The 27607-nt window shown below is 39.2% G+C and overlaps 1 protein-coding gene across 2 annotated transcripts; it reads right to left on the reverse strand.

Moving 5' to 3' along the window:
* Positions 1-77: 77 nt before the first annotated feature.
* Positions 78-27607, reverse strand: IL1R1 (interleukin 1 receptor type 1). 2 transcript variants are annotated; one of them, XR_003399321.1, is made up of 13 exons: positions 27524-27607; positions 24822-24902; positions 23508-23574; positions 21615-21846; positions 19375-19564; positions 16376-16550; positions 15162-15227; positions 11159-11279; positions 8052-8197; positions 6327-6470; positions 5099-5263; positions 2690-3620; positions 78-475 (listed from the first exon to the last, which is right to left on the reverse strand). XR_003399321.1 is itself a non-coding variant. In XM_026857594.1 (12 exons), exons 2-12 carry the CDS (start codon positions 24822-24824, stop codon positions 3244-3246), a joined length of 1686 nt encoding a protein of 561 aa, XP_026713395.1. In that variant the 5' UTR covers positions 24825-24902; positions 27524-27607; the 3' UTR covers positions 2534-3243. The 2 variants fall into 2 exon arrangements, 1 of the variants encoding a protein (XP_026713395.1); XM_026857594.1 differs by lacking the exon at positions 78-475 and having other exon boundaries at positions 2534-3620.

Raw genomic sequence — 27607 nt, forward strand, 5'->3', positions numbered from 1 at the left:
GCTGTGCCAAGACCAGACTAACACAGTGGTTAACGAAACCCCTTCCACACACACACATTCAGCAGCCTGAATGAAGATCTAATAGAGCAGTCTTGCTTAAGACACTTCAAGTCTAGACTGCTGCTTGCCACTGCTCATTCTCAGCATGCTTTAGTGGAAGAATAAGGAAGAAAACCAGCAGTGCTATAAGAAAAAATATGTAGTGCCTTTATTGAATAAAAAAATGGATCTTTTTTCAAAGTGCCTTTACATAACACACATGAAAACTTTAGCATCATTTGTATAAATATATCAAAAGTAACAATTAGGGTTTTTTTTAAAAAAAAACGTATTTTGGCTCAGTAAAGTAACTTTCCTATCCCTAAATGTAGGGATCACAAGTAGCAGTTTTTCATTCAATCTATTCCAATCGGCAAAAATAACTCAGGAGGCCCAAGGTTGCTGGAACTCTGTTGGCTGGCCTGCATACTGCAAGCTGTCAAGGTGGAAGCACAAAGTCAGTATTATACCCTAGTCCTCAGAGTACAAATACCATACTTCCAGTGTCTAGTCTTCACATTTGATATAGGAATCTTCTTACAGAAGAGTTCTGTGACCAAACCATACTGCTTCTGTCCTACCAAATTCTATTGATGCGAACTGTAACAATTAGCCTTGCTCAGATGGATCTCAGTAACTTCAGATGGATCTCAAGGCTCTTTGAACCTACAAGCTGCCACTGAACACACACCATATTTAAAAGCGAACTGTGTGCAACAGCTAAGTGAATGTGGCACTTCATGACCAGAACTGATGCTCCCTTGACACTGCTGTCTTAAGCACAGAATGAGAACAGAATATAAGAATGTACATTGATCTATACATACATGACATTCATCAATAAAACACTCCAGTACCATGACAGTTTGAAATAGTTTGATGTTTCAAATGCACTTTTTCCCCTCCTATCCCAAAATGAAGAGATTCTTATTCCATTCTGGCCAAACACACACTCAATTCACAAAGCTCATAAGGCACTGTCTCTAAGAAGCAGAGGTTCAAGTTTCCAGCATACACTGAAGTAACCAGAGCACTTTAAGAACCTATTTCCACCAGTTTTGTCACTTATCAGGCAGAACACCAGGCTCATACCATCCCATGTTCACTGGGAAGTTCTTCTGTAGGATGGCATCTCACACTGTCAGTTTTGTTTGGTTGAGGATGGAGGCATAAGAAGATAAATGCTTGAGCCATGAAAAAAGAACAAGCCAACACTACAGTGTCAAAATGGGTAGACAAATTCTGAAGGATGCAGAACATGAGCATTTTCAGATGAACAAGTAGAAATATCAAAGGACCAACTCAAAGGGAAAATTTCCACCTAATACTGTGTTAGCAACAGCCTTCAAGGATATCTTGGAGAGTGATGCAGTACAACAGTAAGTTGCTTGTTCCAAGATACGGGAGCTGCAAGGGAAAAGACAGGCTGGAGTTTGAATGAGAGGAGAGCAAAGGGTGCTGCAAGAGAGAGAAGCTGACAGGACACCCATAAGAATGCAGAGTTGCAAGCAACAGTTAAAGACACTAGCAGTCAAATCCTGAAGCTTCCATTCACAACTAGATCTCCTAACTTAAAAATGTAACCTTCAAGGACAGACTGAAAAGCACAGACAAAGTGGCTCTCACACCTCCCGCTCCTATAAAATTCATAGCAATAAAGATGTCATTAAACCAGATTTGATATTTTTTAAAATCAATCAAATCAATTTCCTCCCCCAAAAAAGAAGTGATCATTACAAACTACATCACTGCCTACACATGAGTCAAATATAAGTTCAGAGTTAACAATGATGGCATACATAATACTGTTAAAAAAAAAAAAGGAAATAAAGGGCTCAACACACAGAGTATGTTTTACCAAGCTCCTTTCCCAACAAGATGTTTGGAAGCTACTCATCCAGCCTCAACTCATCCAGCCTCAGCCAAATTCAGTACAGTCAACCTCAGATTCCTTACATCATCAGGGCAGAGGGAAAGGAGAAAAGCAAGCAGCTGCAGGGGGTAATGCAGGGCATCTCACTCTCTCACTTTAAGGAGCACTGGACAATAATGCTGTTTTAGCTCTGTTTTCCATATCTGGAGCCAAAAAGCATGGTCCCACCACCCCTTTTCTTCTTACATTGCATTCTGAACCCTCCAGGAACCCCATAAACTCATTAACCTGGAAGAAAACTATCCCAAGGGAAAGACAATTTCTGCCACATTAGTCTGTTCAGCGAGCTTCAGCTTTCAGAGCTGACAGATGCTAGAGCCAGCATCCTGGCTGGGAACAGGAAGGACGACCTGCTCTTCTTCAGCAACAGCAGCCCATGAGAAGTGGGTGCCCTGAAGCCCTTTGATCTGGTCCTTAAGGTAAGGCAGATGAAGCCAGCCATCATGTACTCCCCATGAGAGAGTCTGTGTCATTAGCTAATTGTTCCACTTGAGAAAACTAAGAACAAATACATTCAGCCACTTAATTGGGAAAAAAAAAATCCTCTGGAGATTAATTTTGTGACTCGGTACAGCATTACAATGGTATTTTTACAATGTCTGCAGGGGACAAGTGACTAAAAATGGTACAGTTCTTTAGAATGCAAAAAAGGTCAGGGAAAAGTTTATGCTTTCTCAGGTTCAATAGCACTTTTGTGGGGCTGGGGTTGTCCTTTACCTTTCCTCTTGGATGATAACACACTGATGCAGTTAACACAGGGGATTTATCTTTCAGCAAACTGGACAAGGCAAATAACAAACTTGTAACAAAAGAAAAGTTTTGTGTCATTTCATTAAAAAAATGAAACAAAAACATTTACTGGCATCAACCATGCCCATGACATAGTATCACAATTATAATTCATATAGTTCCCTTCATATTCAACCTTTAATTGCAAGAAATTAGTTTTCGGGGGGTTTTGACAGTTTTCCCCTTCCATTTTTAATACCAAAAGAATTCCATCAAATCACAGTGCAATTCCTGGAAAAGGCCTCATGTACTTCCTATGTGGTTTCCATGTCATCAATGTGCTGCTGACAGCATTTCATGATGTTCTGTCGAACTGGCTTGAAGAAAAAATTATTCATATCTGTAGATGAAGTTGTAGTACCTTCAATCCAGAAAATTTGGACAAGATTGTCTGCACAAAACAGATACATGTAACCTTCAATCAAGCCATCACCAACTATGTGAACTGAATTAGCCATTGAGTGTCATTTTTCTTTGGTTATTTAGGGAGAATTAAGGTTTTTTGGTAACAAATGCAATGCTGATGAAGATCCATTTTTTCTGGATGGCATGTGGTAGCGCACTTTCTTCCAGAATCTGGTACTTGCTGAGTGAGACCTTTCTGAGAAGTCCCCTTTCCATCGGATAACCCCATGCTTTTGCTTAACATATTTGATGGATTCTGGCATGGCAGCATAATCTTGTATTTTTTCAAGTTCAATGAGAATTACTTTAATGCCATCTTGGATAAGAGCATTATACAAGGCTAGCTGCTTTTCAGACACGTCTTCTAGAATACTGTAACAGGAAGGTTCTGGTACCAAAACAATTATCACTCTTCTACTTTGACGGATTTTTTCATCAGCAATGCTGATCACAGCTGTAGAGAAAAAGGTTGGGCAAAATTAAGGCTGTATGTTTCTAGTTTTTGTTACCAACATGTTTGCAGCTGGTTCACTCACTGTTTGATACTTGAGCCAATACACTTTAGCTCACAAAAAGGAACAGGGTAAGAGCATACAAGCAGTTACATTGGATTAGCCAACAAGTTGAGATTTGGCCAATGCAACACAATCTGACCCCATCAGACTGCATGTCTATATTTTTGTGTTGCATAAACAGAAAAGACCTATCAAGTTATCTCTCTAATCCCATTTTATTAATGTCAAAGGTGCAATTGCAAAAAAACAAGTTCCAAAAATATAGGCCTAGATAAAACTATGGCCTTTTTCCTTACACTGCTTGTTCTGATATGCTCAACTGGGTTTTGTTACATAGAAGCAGAAGACAAAGCAAAGAATCTTCCCTTCAGTGGCATTCCAGACAATTAATTCTAAAACAGCTAAATATGGTAAATACCACAAAAAAAACCCATACAGGTTAACCCTGAAAACAGATTATTGCATTTTTTCAAGCTAGAAGAATAAAGCAGCACTTCAGATTCTACTTTTCAGGGAACCCTTCCTTCTCAAACCACTACCAAAAGCCTTCAGATGTAAAAAAGTGATTCATGAACCACCTCACATAGGTTTATTTCACATCCAATTGTTTTTTTAAAACAAAAACTTCTATTTAAGGCCTGCTCTGCAAATTTATTCAGTATCAATATTATCTTTTTAAAATCATAGGACCAGGAAGGATTGAGAAGACTTTTACCATTTCACTTCATATAAGCAATCAGTGGGACAGACTTTGCCATTTTCAGTGTCGGATGCTAGAAACTTAAATTTAATGTATATATGCACACAGAGAAAACCTTCACAATGATTTCAAAGCCTTGCAAGGAAGGCAATGCTTTATATGAACTTCCACCATGGACAAGCAGTTTTTGATACAGCCAGTTGTTCCTGATAACTTAGTATTGCTCTGTGTTCTTTTTTTTTCCACCTGCACTGTCTAACCCTTTATAGCATCCCACTGGTTTGACAGCAATCCTCAGAGAAAACAAGTGAAACAGTAGAGAAGCCATCCTGTCAAATGGCACCTCAAAGCAACAGGCTCTTTCCACACCACTCACGAGACCTACTTTTCCATGTTTCCTGACACTATCCATCATTCACAGCCACAATTTCAACACCTCTTCCCCCCATCTTCCTTCCATCTCCAGATGTCTAGGCTAGCCAGACACTGAAACAACCTGAAGAGATACAAATGACAAGGGAAAGGCTGAGATAAACAGACTTCATGGGAGCACCCAGTGCTGTATTTCTCATTCTCCATCAGAGAGAACAAGAAAATCATAACTCATTAGATGGTGGAAGATATTTAGAATCAGATCTGAATAAATGCCTGTTTCTGAGTTGTATTTGCAGCTGCCAATGAGAAAACTCAAGTGTAATTTGTCTTCAGATAGCTTACCTTCTCCTGGTAAATCATCCCTCCCAAATATGAAAAGGTTATATCCACACTGTCCTTCTAAGACCTCTGGCAGTATCTTCAGGGCAAAAACATCTGATGAATACAAGCAGCTCTCTCTGTTTTTTGGATACAGAACGTAAGCATCATAGATCTTTCCATCTGAAACTAAAAGTGAGCAACAGGACTAATATAAAAATAGATTCTAAAGACACAAAAGCAAGCAAGCAAACAAATTTAAAAAAATTTTCTAAATTCTGTTTGTTCCCCACTTGAATCATTTTTAGGTCCTAATCCTGCTACCATCTAAGCATCTATAATTACACTAAGCCTGAAATATTTGTACAATCAGGCCTTCTAGAATTCAGTATGCTGGATCTGAATAGGCAAAAAAACCCTACAAAATTAAGTAAGGTTGAATGTTCTTTTTTGAACTCTAAATAAAAAAATGTTATCACTGAATTATCTGGAAAATAGTGGTTCCAGTAGTACAACTGACTACTTAAAATTCCAGCTGCCATATAATGCATAGGTCATTTTTGCAATCTGGAGTTTCAAAACACAGCAACCACTTAGACATGAAAACAAAAACTAAGTATATGACAAATTTCAAGGTCTGAATTGTATTAGATATTTTGGAACAAACTTCTCAGAAAAACTAAATTTAAGAGACTTCACAAAAAATCTAACAGAACCTCAATACCTCTAGAAGATATTTTCTGTTTCTCTAGCCAGGCACCAACTCTCAGTTGTTTGGAAGCGACCCATACTTCAGCATACTCTCATAGACAGCACCCCTATCAACATTTTTCTGAATGCCAGGAATTTGCAGAAAGTAAAATAATCAGAAGTGCCTTCAAATAGAAAACAAAAGAAGTGAAATTTGTCCTGTTTTGGCTATAGAAAATAAAAAACACCCAACAATTCCACTGTATTACTGCTTTCTGTAAGAACAGTAATTAAAAGAAATTTGAACAACTCCTGTCAGAACAGCATTCAAACCACTGAAGTGGATCTTCAGGGAAAGGAATAATAGTACTGGATTCCTTGAAAGTTGCTGTTTTTTCCCCCCTGTAGATACTTTTGTTATCTGAACTAATTCTAAACATCTTAAAAACATGTTACCCTTTCAAAAATCCCAAGACCAATCACACTTTATAAGGTTAACTCATTGCTTTGCACGAGAAGGTGGATGCTCATTATGACACGTGGTACTGTTACATAAACATACCTTTTTTACCCAGGAAAGGATAGCAGGAGTCCCGATACCAAAGTACAATATCAATTTTGAAGATCTTGTAGATAAAGAGAGTGAAAAATACTAAAAAAACCAAAGAAACTCCTCCTCCAATTAAGTAACCCTGAATGTTCCGAGCTGCATAGAATGGAGTAAGATGAGAAAAAACAAAGAAAGCAGTTACACACTAGAACCAGAGAAAGACAAAAGACATGTTAAAAAATTGTTTAGTCATTAAAATATTTTTTTTAAAAAGGATTGAATGAATGAATATCAGAAAGTTTTTCATGTATGCTTTCTGCAAATACTGTTACTTGACAAGCCTAGTTCTACCTTTCAGAGGAAAAGATACCTTGGCAATGTGACAAATGAGGCACTCTTCAGCTGAAACACCAAAATATTGACATATATCCCAGTGCAGTAGCAGAGTGAGAATTCTTGCAGAAGATTTTGTCAGTCAGCAAGAAAGTTAGTGGGGAGGCGATTTCCTGACCATGCTGTTCTACCCAGACCAACCAGCTTTCCATTGTCTCTAGCCTTTTGGAAAATCTGTCATTGAACCTACTCATTTGTTGTCCTCAATGCATTTGTTGTCCTTAAAACAAACACACACCCTCCCCAAACTGCAGCTTTTAGTTCATGTATATTAAAGGATTTCTGAAGTTAAATCCTACCCTGACAATATTTATGAAGAACTTATGTAACAAACTAGAGCTCAGATCCACCTTCAGTCAATTATTTGTTTACAATGTGGCCAGTTAAAGGTAAGTTTGAGAATATTTGTCAAAGGATTGGCGGTTGACAAAGCCAACTCATACAAGCCTCTGAGGCTCTTCTGCAGGTAAATTTTTTTAAAATGGGCACATTATATTTGTTGATTTGTGTATCTGGTATCTTGTGTATCTGTCTTTTCTGTGTATCTGATTTTTTTTTCTTCAACCTTGCATCTGAGTTTTTAAAGCTCACCTTTACCTTTAAGTTCATCTCCTAAAGAAAGAATTTCATGCTAACCAGCAACAGGTCAAATTTATCTGTGCCTCTAGGCACAAGACTGGTGTCTCAAACAAGTGGCACGATGCTTCCTATCACCATGCATGAGCCTATGGAGACAGTGATAACACAGCACATGCATCCGTAATGAAAAGTCCATAACCTTTCCAAGTAATCTATTTTATTCCCTCACTATCATTATTGTTAGTATTTCTCCTAACTATATAAATAGATTTTTTTTTTTTTTCTTTCTCCTGGCAATCTGAGCCCAGTATTTGTTATTGAAGGATAGGACAACCAGGTCCACATATACATTCATGTCTTTTTGACAGTCTGTTCCACACTTTGTTATGTCTTTCCCCCAACTCTTTCAGAGAATTGGCCATTCTCACTGCTTTCCTAGATACACAATCTCATCTGAACCACATGCTTCTTTAAGTACAAGTTTGTCAAATGAAGCACAGCATACCACTGAGGTCTCATACTTGCTTCAAATAAATTGGAGTATTTCATTAATGTTTCCTAAAACGCTGAATGAAAGAAGACAAAGCAAAAAGTGCTATTTTCTTTAATTTTGCTAGGAAAAATTCACAAAGAAAAGGTACTGATCTGCAATGGCCACTTTGCACAATGGTACATCATGCAGTTTTAGCTCTAGGTAGGGTGTTATCAAACTAACTGTGAAGTAAGCATCATTGATCACCATTTTATCAAGATGAGATCTCTTACCTGGACGTTCCAATTTTATGTAGGCTGTAAATTGTTGAGAACCGTATATGAAGTGACAGAAAAATTTATGAGCATAATCCTTCACTTGCACTTTTGAAATGTTAAATTTTGTTCCAGATACAGCAAGTCCATGAGGCATCCCCTCTCTGTCATTAAAAAAAGGTAGAAAGAAAACATCTGTAGGGAAACTGAAGTATCAGGGATTAATATGAGATAGATTCATCTATCCACAAATAAAAGAGCATTCATTTTTTACTTCTATAAACCTAAGAAGCCATTGAAGCACAGTAAGTATCACCCCTGTAACAAACAGCTTCATGACCAGAGGTGATTTGACATTTTCCATACATGTGGGGTTGTTGGGGGTTTTTTTGCTGGGTTGGACAAAGTACACCATTAGAAGTTTTGCAGATGACACAGAACTCAAAACACCAGAAGGTCATGCTGCCCCGACTGGCTGGAGAAATGGGTTGACAGGAACCTCATGAAGTTCAACGCAAAATGCAAATCTTGCACCTGAGGAGGTATAATCAGTCCCCAGGCACCCTGGACTGCATTAAGAGCAGCACTGTCAGCAGGTTGAGGGAGATGACCCTTCCTCTCTACTCAGCACTGGCAAGGTCACACCTGGAGCAGGGGGCCAGCTCTATTGGTTCCCCAGTACAAGAGAGATGGGGATTTACCATACAGGACCATAAAAATTATTAAAGGAGCGAAACATCTGTCATATGAGAGAGCAGGGACTGTTCAGCCTTGGAGAAGAGCAGACTCTGGGGCAGGAGGTTGGATCTTATTGATGTGTGTAAATACCTGATGGGAGAGAGTGGAAAAAAGGGAGCCAGGCTCCTTTCAGTAGTGTCCACTGACAGGACAAGATAATGAACACAAACTGAAACACTTTCCCATCTGAAATTCCATCTGAACACTGTTTTTTACTGTCAGGGTGGTCAAACATTGGAACAGGTTGCCCAGAGAAGTTGTGAAGTCTCCACCTGTGGAGATATTCAAAACCCAGCTGGACACAGCCCTGAGCAACCTGCTCTGTCTGACCCTGCTTGAGCAAGGGGGTTAGACTAGGCAATCTCAAGAGGTCCCTTGCAACCCAAATGATTTTGTCAATGAAAGACTATTCAAACCATTAATAACTAGTAATAAAAGCGTCAAGAGAAAAATCGTCTTCCAGAATTCTTTATACTGATGATGAAGCCAAAACCTTTCTAGGCATACTAAAAGACTCCCTGAGCACAGTGTCCACAGTCAATGGCACCAACCAACACAAGAAATAACTATAAACAAAACTCACAAAAGATGGGCGACCCTCATGTTGAAAGACAACAAACATGGTGATAATGCCTTTATGTCCAATGTTTATTGCCACAAGAGGCTTGGGCATATACTATGCTATCCTGCTAAACACCATCACGCTCTAAAGATAGATTTTTACCAGTATAAGGTGGGAAGGGTTACAGTGAGAAGGTACCTACAAGCTGGTATCCTACTCTATATACCAAAGTGACATTACCTTATGTACTCAAGGAGTAAAACTCATTTTGCAGAACACCCTGAAGAGCTGGTTTCTATTACATAAGTAATTGCCAGCAACTTCTGACATAGGATACCAATGCAAACCCCATCATTTTACATGTTCAGATTTGTTCAAGTCAGTTTTAACTTTTCTCTCAGCAGAGAAAAGAGTTACCTCCTAGGGGTAAGCCCTCAAGTCCATAATGTTGGCCATTCCTAGTGTCCTTTGCTAATAGCAAATGCTTCACAAATTTAATTGCTGAGAAATTTCAACTATCTTTTGAAATAAAACATTATTATTGCAACTAGATTAATTTCACTGATACTGGATAACTTACTTTGAACTATTAATCCTAATTAGAACTTGCACAGGATGTATTTGCACATCTCCATCTCTGGCAAGGGGAGATTATCAGGCAAGATAGTGGTCAGAAATGGAAATCACTTCGAAGCAAGCCAAAAATCTAAACAGAGAATTGCTTCAAGTTAAATATATTAAATGCTTTTCAGGAAGAAGTGTTTAATAGCAGGACCAAGCTGATTTCAGAAGAAGCTGAAGTTATTATAACTTTAAACAGCTATACAGAGCTGCACATGTGTCTTATCTGGTAAAGCTGAGAAATTTCATGTCCTAAAGAATAATGGACTTAGTTGTGCCTTAAGCAATCATAAGACGGGGCCCTAATATTTATAGGCAAAACAACCAAGTATACGGATCTATAATGAAGGTAATAATTCCCCCTAAAGGAGCTTGGGGACAAAGTAGAACTAAGATCCCTTCAGGAGGCCAGACACAAATGAATTAAAACATCATTTTAAAAGCAGTGTGCAACCTAACTCTAGCCATATTTTGCACTGATGGTGGCACTTGGTGAAGACAGCAACACTTCTGCGTCAGCATGAACTGATCAGGTTTGGGTTTTTTTTTCCTTTCTTTGCACTACATTTTAAGGGTTATATTTAACAGCAGTGATTGATACAATGAAAAGCGAACAGTACATCCACACTCTGCTACAGCACAGACAGCCAACAAAGGTACTACTCTCTCAAAAGAATTGCTGGTTTTATCAGCTTGTATTTAAATTTTCTGACCATAAAAAATGCCCTAAAATATCCTGCAGCAAGAACTTCTGCTTTGTGTTCTTGAGCATTGGCAGCTGTGTCTGTACTTAGAAAAGGGCCAACTTCAAACAAAACCAAGTTGGGTGATCTTTTGTTTCCGAACAATCTATCCTTCCCATATTAATGACAGAGGGCAGGCTTTAGTGTATTAGTAGGAAGGATTGCATAAGAACAAATGCATAAATAAACCTTAAAAAATTATATGTTTCACAGCAGCATTATAAAAACCTACATACAACTGCTTCATTACATTTGTATCAGATACATCAGTATTTAAAAGTATTTATTGTTTTTCAAACCAAACAATAAGAATATAATGTACTTGATGAAGACTTCTAATCAGTCTTTTGGTGACTATTGACATTTGACTAGTAGTCAACTTTATGGTGAATTCACTGCAAATTACTGTAGATTACTTCACCTACAAATGCACTTACAATTCAATGTGTAAGAATACTTACTCATAAAACTGTTCCCTGTAGGTGCTATCAAAGCTATCGACATCCTCATCATTAACTTGCCAAAATGGAATCAAGCCATTTATGCCACTTGATATATTACATTCCATAACTACATGAGAGCCTACAAAAAAAAAATTTTAAACACAGCAATTGAAGGTCTTGTAACAGAAGCAGGATCATCAAGTGATATGGGAACAGCTGGGAAAAGGAGGGATATCAAAAAGCCCACTTACCTCATGAAAAGCAGAGTCCTTAAAACTCATCCATTTGTAATCCGCCCTTGGGTGTCTCCAATCTGAACATAAATTCTACTCTAAATGTAGGTGTCTAAATGTTCACATCTACAAGTAAGCTAGATGCCTAAGCTAGTAACAGAGTTCAGCTCTGCTGAAGTCCACTCACATTAAAGTAGGCACCTGGACCTTATCAACTGAATGGCTCTCCGGACTCCACTGACTCCACTGAAAGATCTCCAGGGCCCATATTAGTTGCATGTACACAGTATGGTGACATCTGAGATGCTCTCCAGCATCCAAGGCATCTGTATGGAGATGGCAGACAGGACTCGAACTTCCAAGAAACCTGCACTGCTAGAGTAGCCAGACCACCTAAAACGGCACTAGTCATCTGTGTGTAAGCAACTGAATTGAGCCCCCCCCCCCGATAATAGCATAAGTTAAAGATGCTAGCTCATATGCAGATACCCACATGTAGACAACTACACCCTGGAGCAGAATCCTATTCTTAGTGACCATGCATATCTTTACTCCAGATCAGTCTTTTGGCCAACACTGTCCACTGGGATGGTTTCTGAATACTCTCACACTCTGCTCCCAGAGCAAGATCAGCTGTCACTCAGCTCCTTTGCTACCCAGAGTCCACATCTTACAGAATACCTCAGTATTAAGAAAGCAAGCCAAGCTGCAGAATATATTTATGTACCTCAGAGAGCTCCATTTACAGGAATGTAAGCAGCTTTCTTGGAGTCCTTTCATTCTATATTTTACCTATTGAAGTTATGATTTGATAGGAGAAGGTAGGCTCTCTGTTCACCTATGTAAAGATCTCAGTGTTTCATTTCCTAGAAACACATCAGATTTAGATGCTTCCATCAAGGGATAGTCTCTATCAAAAGTATGGAATTAAACCTTTAGCTCACATGCAGAGCAGTTACTTGAAGAAGAATTCACATAGCAATCACGGAAGACATTGGGGACCTCTCTTCTGTCTTTTCATCACAATAATGAAGTTTTCTAAACATGTGGTTCAGTGCATTGCACAGCTCTTCAAAAGGAAAAGCTCTTCAAAACTCCTCGAGTGTTCCATGCCCTCCATTTTCATACATTCAGGAATGTACTGCTCAGTTTCTAAACATCCTTCTCCTGCCATATGTCATTCAAAAGGCACACAGGTGTTTCCAGGTTCTGCCCTACAGGCAGCCAAGCATTTAATAAGAGCAAAGATTTTTTTTTCCCAACATCCCATTAAAGGAACAGAGAATATTATTTTTGAATGGCAGTGCCTTTTTAAAAAGCAGAAAAAAAAACTTCACTAACTTCTTTTAAAGTGTCCCCCTCTAGTAAGGAATCATTTGTAGTTGTTCAGTAGCCACAATAAACCCACATTGTGGTGAAAGCTTTGTGTCTCCTTTTAGTCTCATATGTGACTGCTTTCCTAATGTCTATAAGGCAATCAAGGTTTTTTCATCTTAGCAGGTCTAAGGCATCCAATAATACATCAGCAGCTTTTAGTTAATGAGTGTCATAACAAATATGGACCAAATGCTATTCTAAAATAAGGAGTCTGAACAAGATGTCCCATAACACATCTTAATATAGTCTGAGTCACAGGCATCCCCTGGACTAATAATTGCTAAATTATCCATTTTCTCAGCAAGCACTATAAGGATTAAGGAAGTCCTATAGGATATCTTCAGTAAATTAAAGAGCCTCTAAAGGGCCTATGCAGATCAGGTTCCTTCTGAGTAGATGCTGCATTGGTAAGAATTTTTTCTGAATTAAATTGGAAGTCATAACTAATTACCAGTCAGAACTGGGGATGAGATTTACACATTTTAATGGGTGGGAGATGCAGTACAGGGAAGCCTCATAGTAATATTACTTTGTTTCTTCCACAGTTGCAATTACAAAGGAAAAGGGAAGTTTTCACACATAAAGATTAGGGTTGTGTAAGGTAAAACATGACCATGGGAAGTCTCCCTATTTCAGTCTAAAATCTGGTGAACAGATTTTCTTATTAGTGAAAGAGTATAAAGCAAGCTTTCAGGCATGTAGTTGTAATGAAGCCAGAGAAGATGTAATCACCAAAAAAGAAGAGGCTACTAAGCCATTTCAGAGTATTTCCAACAGAATTAAATAACCACCTAAAGACTGCAGGACTGTAAACCTATAAAATAATACTGTTTGTATCAGACCCTGAATATTCCCACTGTTGAAAACAAGACCTTCTGGACTTTGGAGGAACATAATTTCTATTAAAGCTCATTCATTATTCTAGTCAAAATCTACTGATCCTCACCAGAACCTGGCAGCTTCAGAATGAGATATCTTTCACAAGCTGTTGAGGTCAAAATGAAAAAAAAACACAAACAAACAAACAAAACACCAAAACAACTGCAACAAAAAACAGCCCCAAACAAACAAAACCACAAAACCCACCAGTATTTCAGTGTTGTTCACTTCAGTCTAATACCATATGCCCAAAGTTAGAATTTGGGCCAAAGTGTTTCACATGATGTGAAAAGAAGCATGAAGCCTCAACATGAGAAAAGAACACCTGATACATACAGTATTTACAAATTCAATGTCAGAAAAAGCAACAGCAAAAGTAGCTGTGTAACATGGGACTACCTTCAGTGTGACACACATAATAATCCACAAGGCTCTGGCCTCAGCTCCCATGCAGTGCCAGAGCCCCAGTGCAACCTTTCCTCAAAGCTTCCCTCATGAGCTAGCTGGTAATAAACCTTCCTCAAAAGATTACAAGACAGCTTGGATCCTGTACTGGGAAATTCTAGTAGACAATCACACCTCTCCAAAATCAGCTGATGCCCTTTTTAATCAAATATTTTGTTTGAAACAGTTCTCCTTGGTGAAAATGAGAACAAAAGTTACAGTTCAAGCAGCTCCAAAACTCATTCTTCTGGACTCCATTCTGGTGCAATCTAAACACATATAGGTTTGCTTAGAAAAAGACTTGTATACCATATACTTGCCCCATAGAATTGCAGAATAATTGAAGTTGGAAGGGTCTTTGTAAGATCTCTAGTCCAATTTCATGCTCAAAGCAGGGCCAGCTTTGAGGTCAGACCAGGCTGCTCAGAGCTTTATCCAGTCAGGTTCCGAAACCTCCAAGGATGAAGACTGCACACCTCTGGGCAGCCTGCTGCATTGCCTGTCTGTCCTCACTGGGAAGAAGTTATTCCTTCTATCTAGAATATTATTTAAGAGATTTCTAAGATAATATCTGGGATACCCATCAACTAGCAGCTCGCTGCTTCAGAGATCAGTATCTGAAATTTTTTAATCCCCTAGAATAAGGAATAAAATCCAGGTTGGGGAGAGGGAATGGAGACAGGAAACATACAGGAGGAGGAAAAACTACTGGTCAACTAGTAACCATCCTAACATGTTACATACATGTAACCATATTTCCGCAGGTACTGAGGATAGGTCAAGACACAGATACCGAGGAGTGGTACCAAGGACAGATGGCAACAGTAACAAAACCAAATGCATCCCACCCAACACTGCTGATCAAGAGACTCCAATCTTAGGCACACAGTTATTCTCACTCCAAACTACTCGTGGGAATCATGTTCTACCATCTGTCTTCCAGATAGACTCAATCCATGGGCCTGTTTCCCTTCTTCCTGAAGTCAGTGTAACTGTTCACATGTTATTTCAGAAAGACTAGGAACTTATTTGTTTTACTTATTTAGCTTATTTGAATGTTAATGGAGTCTTAAATAGTCACTACTTACCAAGTTCTACTTCAATTGTATTGTTCTTCGGATAAATAAACTCTGGTCTCATCTGCAGTGGTCCTTCTAACAGAAACGAAGAGAAAAAAAAAAACCTTCAGGCAAGAAGAGTTCCACAACATACATCAACTGATAGTTTTACAATGGTTTTATTGTTTGGGACTATTGTAGTGCCCTACTTACTACCAGTTTCAAACTTACAACAGAAAATATAAGATTTGCTCTACTCTACCCAAGTTACTCTATTTTAGCTTCCAAGTTAAAAAAGCGCTTTAGTTTACCTTAAAAATACTTTAGAAAAATAAAAATATCTCAAATTTACTTGCAGTTGATATTGAAGTAATACAAAATCAGAAAACAAAAACAAAACAAAAAAATATGATAAACCTTGTCAGAGAGATGGATAAGGAAGAGAAAGAGGGATTGTATCAATGACCACCTAGATCAAGTGAATATCTATTTAAGTAAAAGTAAACACACACACTTAAACTGGGCTGAAATTGTATCATTCTGCACAATATAGAGACTCACTGCTAACAACCCACTGTTCTTGTATCACCTCTTTAAAAATCAGAATTTTGATTTAATCTGTAAAGATGGACATTCTACCTAGAGCCAACTTTTCTGATAGGGCCACTATCATGGTACTGGTCAGGCTGTCAGCAATGCTGCCTACAAAGATGCAATCACAATAATCACAGCAATAAATTGCAGTACTGAGAGAGGGAAACGGCCAGTTCTGAGTCCTGTGTGCAGAAAAGCTTAAGCAAGTGCCAACAGTAAGCTAATCCTTTCCAGAGAAAGCCTGAACAACTTTGTAGTATTTATACAGCTTGTCACATCTCCTTTCCATTCAGTTGGTGTTTTGCTGTGGTCTCAGCAAAAATTAATCTTTTTTTATTTTAAATAATTTATGTAATGGTGCATTATTTGTTTTAGGAAAAACACCCCACACACACCCCCTAATAAGCACTGCCTCCTCCTAATTCTTATTCCTAAGCCCACATTTCTCATTTCACCATGATAGTTCTTCCTCAGAAGCAATGCTCAAGGGTAGCAATGTGCATTATCGTATTTTAACTTTACATTCAGGAAAAAATTAAAGATTTGCAACTCTAATTTCACAGAGCTGAAAAGTAACATGCCAAATAGCTTGTGTCTGCATACAAATATTTACAGCAGAGTCAAAAAGAGAATAACCTCAATGCACTCACCTTTAACCTCTAGACTCATGGTTCGTGAAACATTATATTGTTTTCCCATATATGTGTATACCATACGGCAGGTGTAGTTTCCTCCGTCTTGTAGAGTTACATTGTGAATCAAGACAGCATTTTCACCCTCTGCCAAAAGAAGTCGCTTGTCTTCAAGAAATCCAGGCTTACATTCCTAAATATATCAAAAGTACCTGTGATTTAAGGGAACTAATAATCTGATAAGTTACTGAACTCCAGTGATTATTAATACACTTGCAAAATACTGAATTTTTTTTTGAAAGCCACAATGTGGGTTCTTATCTCTCATCACTACACTCTAACATGAAGCTTGATGACATGAAGCTCATTATTAGACATGTAGCAGAGTTTCTGAGAATACATGACTGCATTCTTACTTCAGAGATGAATGAGAGCTGCTCTAGCAGTCCTTGTGCTATTGGGTGTATTACTGGTTTTGTGCCAATGCAAATACAGTGAAAAACTTCCTTCTCTCTTCCCTGACTGATAAGCAGTTTACAGAATCATAAAATCATCTAGATTGGAAAAGACCCTGAAGATCATCCAGTCCAACCATTAACCTCACACTGACAGTTCCCAACTACAGCACATCCCTCAGCACTATGTCAATCTGACTCTTAAAACACCTCCAGGGATGGGGACTCCACCTCCTCCCTGGGCAGCACATTCCAACGCCTCACAACCTGTTCTGTAAAGAAATGCTTCATAATATCCAGTCTAAACCTTCCCTGGTGCAACTTGAGGCAATTACCTCTTCTCCTATTGCTTATTACTTGGTTAAAGGCTCATCCCCAGCTCTCTGCAACCTCCTTTCAGGTAGCTGTAGAGGACGATGAGGTCTCCCCTCAGCCTCCTCTTCTCCAGACTAAACACCCCCAGTTCCCTCAGCCGCTCCTCGTACGACCTGTGCTCCAGACCCTGCACCAGCTTCGTTGCCCTTCTCTGGACACGCTCGAGTCATTCAATGTCCTTTTTGTAGTGAGGGGCCCAAAACTGAACACAGGAATTGAGGTGCGGCCTCACCAGTGCCGAGTACAGGGGTCAGATCCCTTCCCTGTCCCTGCTGGCCACGCTACTGCTGACACAAGCCAGGATGCCATTGGCCTTCTTGGCCACCTGGGCACATTGCTGGTTCCTGTTCAGCAGGCTGTCAATCAACCCCCCCAGGTCCCTCTCTGACTGGCAGCTCTCCAGCCACTCCTCCCCAAGCCTGTAGCGCTGCTGGGGGTTGTTGTGGCCCAAGGGCAGCCCCCGGCATTTGGCCTTATGGAAACTCCTCCAGTTGGCCTCAGCCCATGGCTCCAGCCTGTCCAGGTCTCTCTGCAGAGCCTCCCTACCCTCGAGCACATCAACACTCCCACCCAACTGGGTGTCATCTGCAAACTGACTGAGGGTGCACTCGATCCCCTCCTCTATATCATCAATAAAGATGTTAAACAGGAGTGGCCCCAAAACCGAGCCCTGGGGGACACCACTCGTGACTGTTTAACTCCATTCACCACAACTCTCTGGGCCCGGCCCTACAGTCAGTTTTTTACCCAGCAAAGTGTGTGCCCATCCAAGCCACGAGCAGCCAGTTTTGCCAGGAGAATGCTGTGGGAAAACAGTGTCAAAGGCCTTACTAAAGTCAAGGTAAACAATATCCACAGCCTTTCCCTCATCCAACAAGCAGGACGCCCTGTCGTAGGAGGAGATCAGGTTTGTCAAGCAGTACCTGTGTTTCATAAACCCATGCTGACTGGGCCTCATCATGTGGTTGTCCCATGTGTGTTGTATGATGGTGCTCAGGATGAGCTGCTCCATCAGCTTCCCGAGCACCAAAGTCAAGCTGACATGCCTGGAATTTCCCAGATCATCCTTCCAAACCTTCTCATAGATGGGCGTCACATCGGCCAATTTCCAATCTGTCAGGACCTCCCCAGTCAGCCAGGACTGCTGGGAAATAATGAAAGTGGCTTGGCAAGCACCCCAGCCAGCTCCTTCAGCACCCTCGGGTGTTCCCATCTGGTCCCACAGACTTGTGTGTGTCTATGTGATGCAGTAGGTCACTGACTGTCTCCTCCTGGATTGCAGGGAAATTGTTCTCCCAGTCTCTGTCTTCTGGTTGAGGAGGCTGGATTCCTCCAATAGTCTTGGTATTAAAGACTGAGGCAAAGAAGGCATTAAGGACCTCAGCCTTTTCCCCATCATTTGTTACCGTGTTTCCTCCTGCATCTAGCAGGGGATAGAGACTCTCCCTGGTCTTTCTTTTGCTGCTCACATACTTATAGAAACATTCCATGTTGTCCTTGATTGCTGAAGACAGATTAATTTCCAGCTGGGCTTTAGACCTCCTGACTTCCACCCTGCATAGCCTCACAGCATCTTTGCAATCAAAACCTTTAGAATCATTTAATCTCAAAAGATGTACAGCTACAGCGCCAAGGTTATTTTACATGTACAGGCCCATGTAGCTACTTCAATACCAGCATCAGATTTAAGATTTGAACTACTTTAGAATTTTACCTTAACATAGACAAACTACATGTTTCTAAGCTTGCATAGTCTACAGAGTATTTTGGCAGAATCAGAGCAAGCGGCAAAAAAATACCACACCATAATCAACAGACAGGACAAGCTTAATATTCTGTGAAATGGAAATAATTATGAAGACCCTTGCAATTAAGGAAACATCCAAGTTTTTAAACTTCTTATCTACATAAAATAATCAAAGGATAAACTAGATTTTCACACATCAACAAACCAAAACACGTGTTTTTGACTCTGGAAAAACTTGCAATCCATAAATGGACAGTTGTTTTTTTTAAAATATGCCTCCCATACCTCCTTATACCTCCCCAATAGAGTAGCAAGATAGGTGCCTTACTTAAATTGTAGAGAAAATAAACCTTCCCTTCCAAAAGCTGCTCTCCAAAGTTACTTCCTAACACATTTTAAATAGAGTATTTCAGAATATCCAAAATACATATGCAGAATACCTTATACCAGTGTACTTCAGGCTGATTATTGTCTTCATCTTTAAAATGTTCTAGATCAGGGCATATAATCTTTCCAGTATTTGTGCTCATCACTTTTTGTTCAAACTTCATTTTTCCATTAAAACACAAACCATTATCATTTTTAAAAACTGTTAAATTTATAGTTTTTTTGTTAGAGTGGTTGAGGCTCCTGTAATTAGAATAGCAGACAAGTCAGGTCATTAACAATAAAGTTCCTTGTTTACAGCAAGTCAGGAAGTTTACAGAGAGGGACTTCAGCATCTCCACCAGCCTTGCCTCTAACACCCCTGCTACAGCCCCCCTAGCCCTTAAACACCACCCTCAGCTCCTCACCCCCTGTTCCAGACCAAGAGATGGGAATAAGCTCTGATTTATTTTGTTGCAAGCAGAAGTGGGGTTCGCTCTGCAAGCAACAGAGGGGATGCCAGAACTGAGAAGTCCTGTGGAGCCCACAGCAGCAACCCAGCCTTGCCATTTTCAGCACTACATCTGCCAACACACAGTCGTTCCAGCTAATCCAAAACATATCTGCACTGGAACATCCTTGGTGCCAAATGAACAGAAGACAGGTTCACCTCAGTATTCCTTGGAGGGACATACCAAAAAAACCCAGATTGTAACTCTCAGAAGAAGAGAGACAGAGCTTTTGAATAACATATACATCAGGTGTGATATCAGTGTGAAACCACTTCACACCAAGAGCTCACACGAACCTGTGGTACAGTATCTCTGCAGAGGAGAGAGAGATGGCACTAGAAACCAGAAGCCTACACCAGGAGTAAAGGAACAGTCTCTATTAATTCATTGTTCAACTCTTCATTTCATAATGCTATGTTAAGGGAGAAGTTTCCAGAAAAGTAAACTGCATGTTTTGAGAGTCCTGTCTTCAACTTCTCTATACTGCACCTCGACAAGCTTTGTAATTAATGTTTAAGTGACTGATGCGCAAAATGTAGCCTACAGTTGACACAACTGAACTTTAGCAAGTTTTTTTTGTCCCGTTGACATTATGCAAGCCAGGGATACAAGGTACCTGCCCATGGGAACACATCTCTGGAGTAACTAGAAACATAGCAGAAAAGATTAAATTAAAATTCTTCAAAGCTACTCAGTTAAAAGGATTACATTTCTTCTAACTTTCAATTTTAGCTTCATTATTGACCCTGGAGCAAGAAGGTGCAAAGGCCTGTGACCACTGCCTACACTGGAAATTTCTGCTGATCACTGTTACTACACTGACAACCCAAATGCCTTCAGCGTAACTGGTGTACTGTATGCATAGCAGGACACATAACTAGTAACTACTAAAACAGATTTTGGGTCATGGGAGAAGCCAGCATTGGCTGTTCTCAGAGTACTGTGGCAAGACCACAAGGTAAAGAATAATTTCTGTGTTCAGTCTTAAAATTAATTTCCTGTTCAGCACACAGTGAATTTCAGCCATTATAAGTAAGATGTGACCACCTGAAGTGGTGAAATCCAGTGCACTAATCTGAGCTGTAAATATGCCAAGAGCTTTAAAGTATCAAAGAGCTGAAAAGAATCTATACTTTTTTTCAATCTTCTCAGATCTTTTAAACAGTACTGGGGATGCATTACTTTCACTGTCTCTAATGCTGTCTAGCACATTGCTTTGCTCTTCACGTGCATTCTTGTTCTTGACCAGTAACATTTGGTAATGTTTTAAAATAAAATGTAAGAATGTTTTTCTGACTTTTAATTTGTAAATTTCTAAATGATTCACAAAAAGTTGCTAAGTTCTCCAGAAAGTCTGTATGTGGTGATACTGGATAGCATGCAGTGTTTGCTCCTCTTAGATCCTTCTTCCATTTAACCACGTTCAATGATGAACCCAAAATGTTCTTCTGATTTGTCAGTATCAAACAGCAATCTGAACACAGGAAAAGCTGAAGCAGTTAAAGACTTTTCCCTATGACCTTAATGCTTCATCCAAAACAAACACAAAAAACCAACCCACACAGGATATCATGCTTTAAGATAAAAAGTCTTCCGTACGAACCACTTTTTCAATGCTACATGAGTGGAAGAAAAAAAAAAGGCAGCACACAGAAACAAAAAACATGGTCAAGACAGTACTTTTAACTGATCTAAGCCCTCTACCTAAACAAATTCTGTACACTCCAGTTCCAGGAATATATTATCACACTTGTAAGCATTAGCAACCTAGTTGTTTCCTCCTTCCCTCCTCCCTTCCTTACCTTACATCACATTCATAAAGTCCAGCATCTTCCAGTGTTGCAGGAATAAACCAAAGCAAGCCCTCTCGTTGATGGATCCTGGCATCTCTCTCTGTGGTTACTGGTGTAGCACTGCCGTTTTTATACCACGTCAGATTGTAACCAGAGTGAAGCACTGGCAATGTAATTATTGGACAACTAACAGCTATAGGCTCTCCAACAAGCACAAAGTAATCACAAATAATGCATTCTTCTATTAAAAAAAAAAGAAAAAAGATTAAAAAATGCTTTTAATCTGTATACTTTTATGTTTTAGAAGTATTAATATCCATTCCAAGTTACACAAAATTAGAAAATAAACTTTCTGTAACAATTTACCATTAAAACATCACAAGGCTACTATTTTTTGTTTGGTTAGCACCTTCTAGTTGAGGACCTAAAACACATGCTTTACAAAGCTAAAGTGACAACATCCTTCTATTAAGGCAGTCAGCAAGAAGCACATGTAAGTCCAATGGCCTCAGTGCAAACCAGGGTGTAAGAAGATACATGGGATTCACCAGGCAACACAAGCTTCACAACTTGCCTGTCATGTCCTTCTTATTTAAGCATGTTAGTACTTTTGCAGAATTACCAGATACTTAATTAAATACTATCTACAAATAGCATGGCACAGACAGTAGCAGTGCAGAGCTCCTCACAGTACTCTGGCCATTATGACTGTGTGGCCAAAAACAAACTAGGAAAAAAAAAAAGGGGAGGGGGGAAAAGATCTCTTTTGACCTGAAGCACAAGGTGGTATGGAAAGAGATCAAGACCTCAACACATGAAAGAAGTTGGTGAACCAACATGTCATAATACAAAGGACATTTGGAGAGGCACAGTATTTAGATTAAGAAGTCTTGACTATAACTTATTATTTCCTTACTACATTTGCAGTTTCCGTCATTCTTATCCAGAATGCCCTTTAATTTATCAACATTATTCTGGACATCACATAAAAGGTGAGCATAAACAGAATTATGGCTGTGTAACATGTTGACAAGACACAATCATGCAGCCTAGCAAGCAAGTTTTTTAAACATCAGCCAAAACAATACCAGAGAAAGGACAGATACTGCAAGAAGTCATCAATAACCCAAATCTGCAAGTGAAAACTACTTAGAGAATACCAGTTTAGCATGAAGAGAAGAGGCCATGTGGCTATAAAGCAGACTTTAAATGCTTCCAAACTTTTGCATACATGCGCAAGACTGAATTTCTATGAAACTGCAAAATGACTGATTTTACAGATCTTCCTGAACAACTGTATAAATACAAAGCTAATGTATTCAATTATAAAAAAGTCTTCAGTAATCTTTCCAGACCCAACATCTTCCTATCATCTAATTTAAAGATTTCCAAGTAGGTCCCTATGGAACTTAAACTAATCCAGAGACATTAATATTAGACTGCTTATGCCGAGAGCAGCAAGACAAGTATCATTAATTAATGTAGTTCTAAACTTTACTGAAAAATTAGATCTATCATTAAAAATATTACTAACTAATTGTAAAGAAAAAGCCCTACTCCAGGCCTTTCAGGATGTCTCAAAGAAGGCATTCAACAGCTAAATCAAGGAAGGCAATCTCTTTGGACATTTTTCATAGGAATCAGGGAGCAGCTAATCAAAGCTTCAGTACCCTAAATATTTTTAAATCTAGCCACATAAATTTATGTCAATTTATCCATTCCATCCCCAGTGCAACTTCAGTCCAAGAAAAGGCACTCAGCATATCTTCAATATGCTGAAGCAAAACCAAACCCCAAACCCACTATTTGCTCTCAGTAACTCCTTTCTACTAAAACCACACAATTCATCTCTTGAAGGATTTCTTTTCTAAAATGGCAATTTCAGCAATGTATTTAACTTACCAGCATTGAACAGAGGTGTCAGTAGAATGAGATGACCAATGAGCAAAAATATAGATGTCATCTTTTGCTGCAAAGAATAATTTTTTTTCCATTAGTGCAGTAAGAGCGTTCAAGCTGCACTGTCCTCTATACCCTGCACTACTCCTTAAAAAAAAATCAGAAGCATTACTCATCTTGGGGAGTGGAAAAGTGAGCTCTTCAGAGCCCCAGCCTCTGAAGATTTCAATTGCAGCAACTGTTGGCCTCCACAGAAGGCTGCTCAGTTTTCAGCTTTCTACAGGAATAACTCTTGCATAAAGCGTAACTTTCTTCTGCTAGCATAGTTAATGAAAGAAAGAAAAAAACAACCCTCCAGCACAGAAAATTATGCTAGCATACAGTGACTTAAGCTATACCATGTAATTTTGAAACCAGGCTTGAATAAGCTACTCCTCCTTCCACATGTTTACGAGAGACACAATCACAAGATGTATGAGGTTTCATTCTTTGAACTGTTCTTGTACAGTTAGGCAGCAATGCTTTTAAGAGCAGATGAATTCGTAGTTCTTTGCAGGACAAGCACACTGTAACTCCTGCGTGATGTAGCAGTTAAATTGGTGTCTAAAAGCCAAAGGTGTGGAAACCACAGCTAATTGAATTGCTGTGGTCAGACACAAAACAAAGTGTTCAAGATTTGTAGTTTCACTTCACACCTCAGGTCTTTGCAGCTTTCTCCAACAAAGGCATGACTGAACAGACACTCACTGCTCTCATGGCCCACAAGTAGCTTCCATGAAACCTCTCCACCTTAACCAAGTCCTGCCTCCCCCTCAGATTCACCTGCTTTTTCTTGACAAGATGTCATCAGAGCACTTCTCAAGCCTTCTACTGCCAGCCAGATGGCAAACACAACCACCTTCTCTTCTGACAGATCCTTGTAGGTTAAGGTCTGAATTTAGCTGTCTTGCCTTTCCTCAGTTCCTGATTATTTTCCATGCTGCTGCTTCTCACTCTAAAGCAATCTGGTCTCCCACACAGCAGTCTGTTGCAAAACATTCACTGCAAAGGTCCTAGTTTATATTTGCCTTCAGCCCAGCTAGAAACTAGAAGAGATGGCATTCCCTGAAAAAAACACATGGCCTTGACTTATTTTTATATACAATATAGTTCACTTTAGTGACAAATAAGCCATACCAGCTCCATCTTTGGAAACATTTCATGTGCAAAGTGTTGGGGTAGTAGGGAGGGACACACAGAGCAGAGTTCAACACTTTAATATAAAAGCCTCCAAGTATGTACTTCTTTTGGACAGTTTATCTGACAAAACTCTCATACCATAGTCTTTATTTAGTTGCCTTGTATGTGGTTTTCCTGTAACTTGCCAATAAGCTTATCATTCTTGGAGTTTCAGTTTGCCTGTAAAGAGTAGAGAAGAGGGTGGAGAAGGGAAAAAGGATTTTATAAAACACATCACTTGGACAGCAGCATAGATACATTTCTACAGACATCCTAAAATTTTCTACAGACATCCTAAATGTAAGAGCAAGAGCATTCCTCTGCCTACACCAGATATATGACTTCAAACAAAAGGGCAACAACAAACTTGCAGTTAAAGACTGACAGAGAATTCTAGCAGAGAGATTTGGAAAATGAAGTCCCTGTCAAAAACATTGTAACATTACATAGGTATCAAGCAAACAACAAAACTAGACCTAAGTAGCCACTTTGCAAGATAGATTTAACCCCCAAAAGGAAACAAAGAATGATTTAGGGCAAGGTAAGAATAACTAAGCAATCCAGCAAGTTAAGCTTTACATTTTGTACCCAGTACTCGTCTCCTGTACCAAAGGTAGATGTCTTTCTAATATTGTATGCTAAAGCTCAGCTTTTTTGAAGTTCTATTCTTTCAAAATTCACACACACAACCCCACCCCTTTCAAATATTGCAGTGGTAAAGCTTAAAAATTCTGGAAATAAGAGAAGTCTCTAGCTTTTGTAGTTGGAGTACCTCACAGTATATGGAGCATTTCTATTCTGGCCAATACAACTTCAAGAGACCACAGAAGATTCTTACACTTTTTCTTAAGCAGAATATACAGAGAAACACTACCCAAAAATCCACAAATGCGAAACAGCAAACTTTGTTTAAAAAGTAGATGTTTGTTCACGTACCTAATTACTTTAGCCTTGTAATGCCTGATATCCCACTCTAAGCAATATGAAATGCCCCTGTGATACAACCACAGAAGTTCAAAGATCTCACTGATGTAGAGGGAATGGCAATTTCATTGATAACACTATCTGCATACTTAGTTTGGAAAACTATTTCAGCTCAGAGCTTGCTGGGCTCAAAGGAAAAATGTATGTGAAGTCTTTTGAAATAAGAAAAAAAAAAACAAACCAAAAACCACAACAAAAAAACAAAACCCCAGACCACCAAGCAATCATGCTTGTGGTTCTATCTACTAAAAAATAAAAGGTTTGATTTCCAAGTTACTTTCCAGTATTTATCTTCTCATAGTTAAAACACAACTTACTACTGCTCCTTCAAATTTCTAAAATTACCATCTTGAAAACAGAAATAGAAAACATGGACCTTATTTAAGATATGAACATTGTGTTCTTTTCAGGATGTCTGTCTTCACAGAACCTGTCCTCTTACTTGCCTTAGGCACACTGCCAACTTTAAATGCCCTAAGAAGAGGTTTAGAGACATACTGGTCCCTAAGTCTCCACGCAGTGGAATTAGTAAACTAGTCCTTCAGGAAGCTGTGCAAAAACATGTAGCTGTATCTTTGTTTTCTGAATTTTCTGTCTCCAATTTTTAAAATATTTTACTTGCAATTGTTATAAATGGTATGGATATGGCACATCCTTGCAAAGGCCAACACAATGAAAAAACGCTCAAGACAGCAGCATAGAAAGCATCTAGGCCCCTCAATTGCCTATCTGCATGTCACTTTTAATTTAAGTGGCTTTCAATGTTGATCACTGTCTATGGGGACTCATTACAGCAAGGGCAACCAACAGATCCTTAGCCTTTTGAGCCCTACAGAAGAATACAGAAACTGTGGTTCAAAGGCAACTAACTCCTTATCATCTCCACAAACAACAAGATAGCATAGAGGTGTAAAGTGTCCCAATTTAGTGGCATACCTATATGAAAGAACTGCATTAACTTTTGAAGTAAAACTTTAATACAGTTTGATTGAAATGGAGTGGAGAATGTGGAGAACCAAACCTATGTATGGCCAGTTGCTCCAAAGTTCAGCCACCAAGACAAGATTCAGCTCACTACAGTTCATACAGTTCACATTTTGTCCCCTGTTGTGTTCACTCCTGTCAACAGGAGTAAGCTGTTAAGCAACCTACCGGGGTTAAACCCCGACAACAAAGCAAGGTAAAACTTCTAACAGACTAGGACCTCATTTGCAGTCTACCACTTCCCTGAGGCCCCAACTTTCCTGTCTAACATAACAAATACATAAACAAAATGCAGCTATTATTTTACAGGGGCATGCATGAATGCTGTCACACAAAGGGATGCACAAGCACCCTCTAGAAGTGGATCTGGTTATCCACTGTGGCATTCCAACACTGAAATGATGACCACAAACTTTAGTCCTTAAATGCCTCCTTTCCAGACAATCCTGCAGTTGCAGGACTACAGAAAATTCATACCTTTAAGGGAAGTCCATTATTCAAGACATTCTGTTGAAGACACAACAAAATGAAGTCACAGATATCAAATAATATTCACAAAGAAGACTGCAATAGGTAAATTGTATAAGCTAAATTCCAGTTCAACTTTGAGACAAAGTATTAACCACTCTAAATCTCAACAAGGGGTTTATTGCAGGTACTGCCTCAACTTTCACCAAAGCATGGGAGGAAGAAAGAAAAAATTCGAGTACAGTACTGTGAAGAGCTACCTGTTCACCCACTTCCACCTCACATCAAACAGGAGGCAATGAGAGCATCCAAATCACCTTGAAATGAGCGATCTTATCAGTATTTAAATCAATTGGAAACAGTACCTCCTTTCAGCATCAGTTGGAACGAGCTCATTTTGCAATCAGCACTTTAAAGAATTTTCTATGTCATTTCAACTCCTGATACCT

Source organism: Athene cunicularia, assembly GCF_003259725.1.
Source record: "Athene cunicularia isolate RWA chromosome 1 unlocalized genomic scaffold, athCun1 chr1_part1, whole genome shotgun sequence".
Classification (NCBI taxonomy): domain Eukaryota; kingdom Metazoa; phylum Chordata; class Aves; order Strigiformes; family Strigidae; genus Athene; species Athene cunicularia.

Excerpts from the sequence above, each read along its gene's own strand:
- IL1R1 (XM_026857594.1), bottom strand. Across the intron at positions 16,551-19,374 it reads CTGAAGTACACTGGTATAAG|GAATGTAAGCCTGGATTTCT; the intron begins GTATTCTGCATA and ends TGATATATTTAG. Across the intron at positions 11,280-15,161 it reads TACAATTGAAGTAGAACTTG|GCTCTCATGTAGTTATGGAA; the intron begins GTAAGTAGTGAC and ends TTTTTTTTGTAG.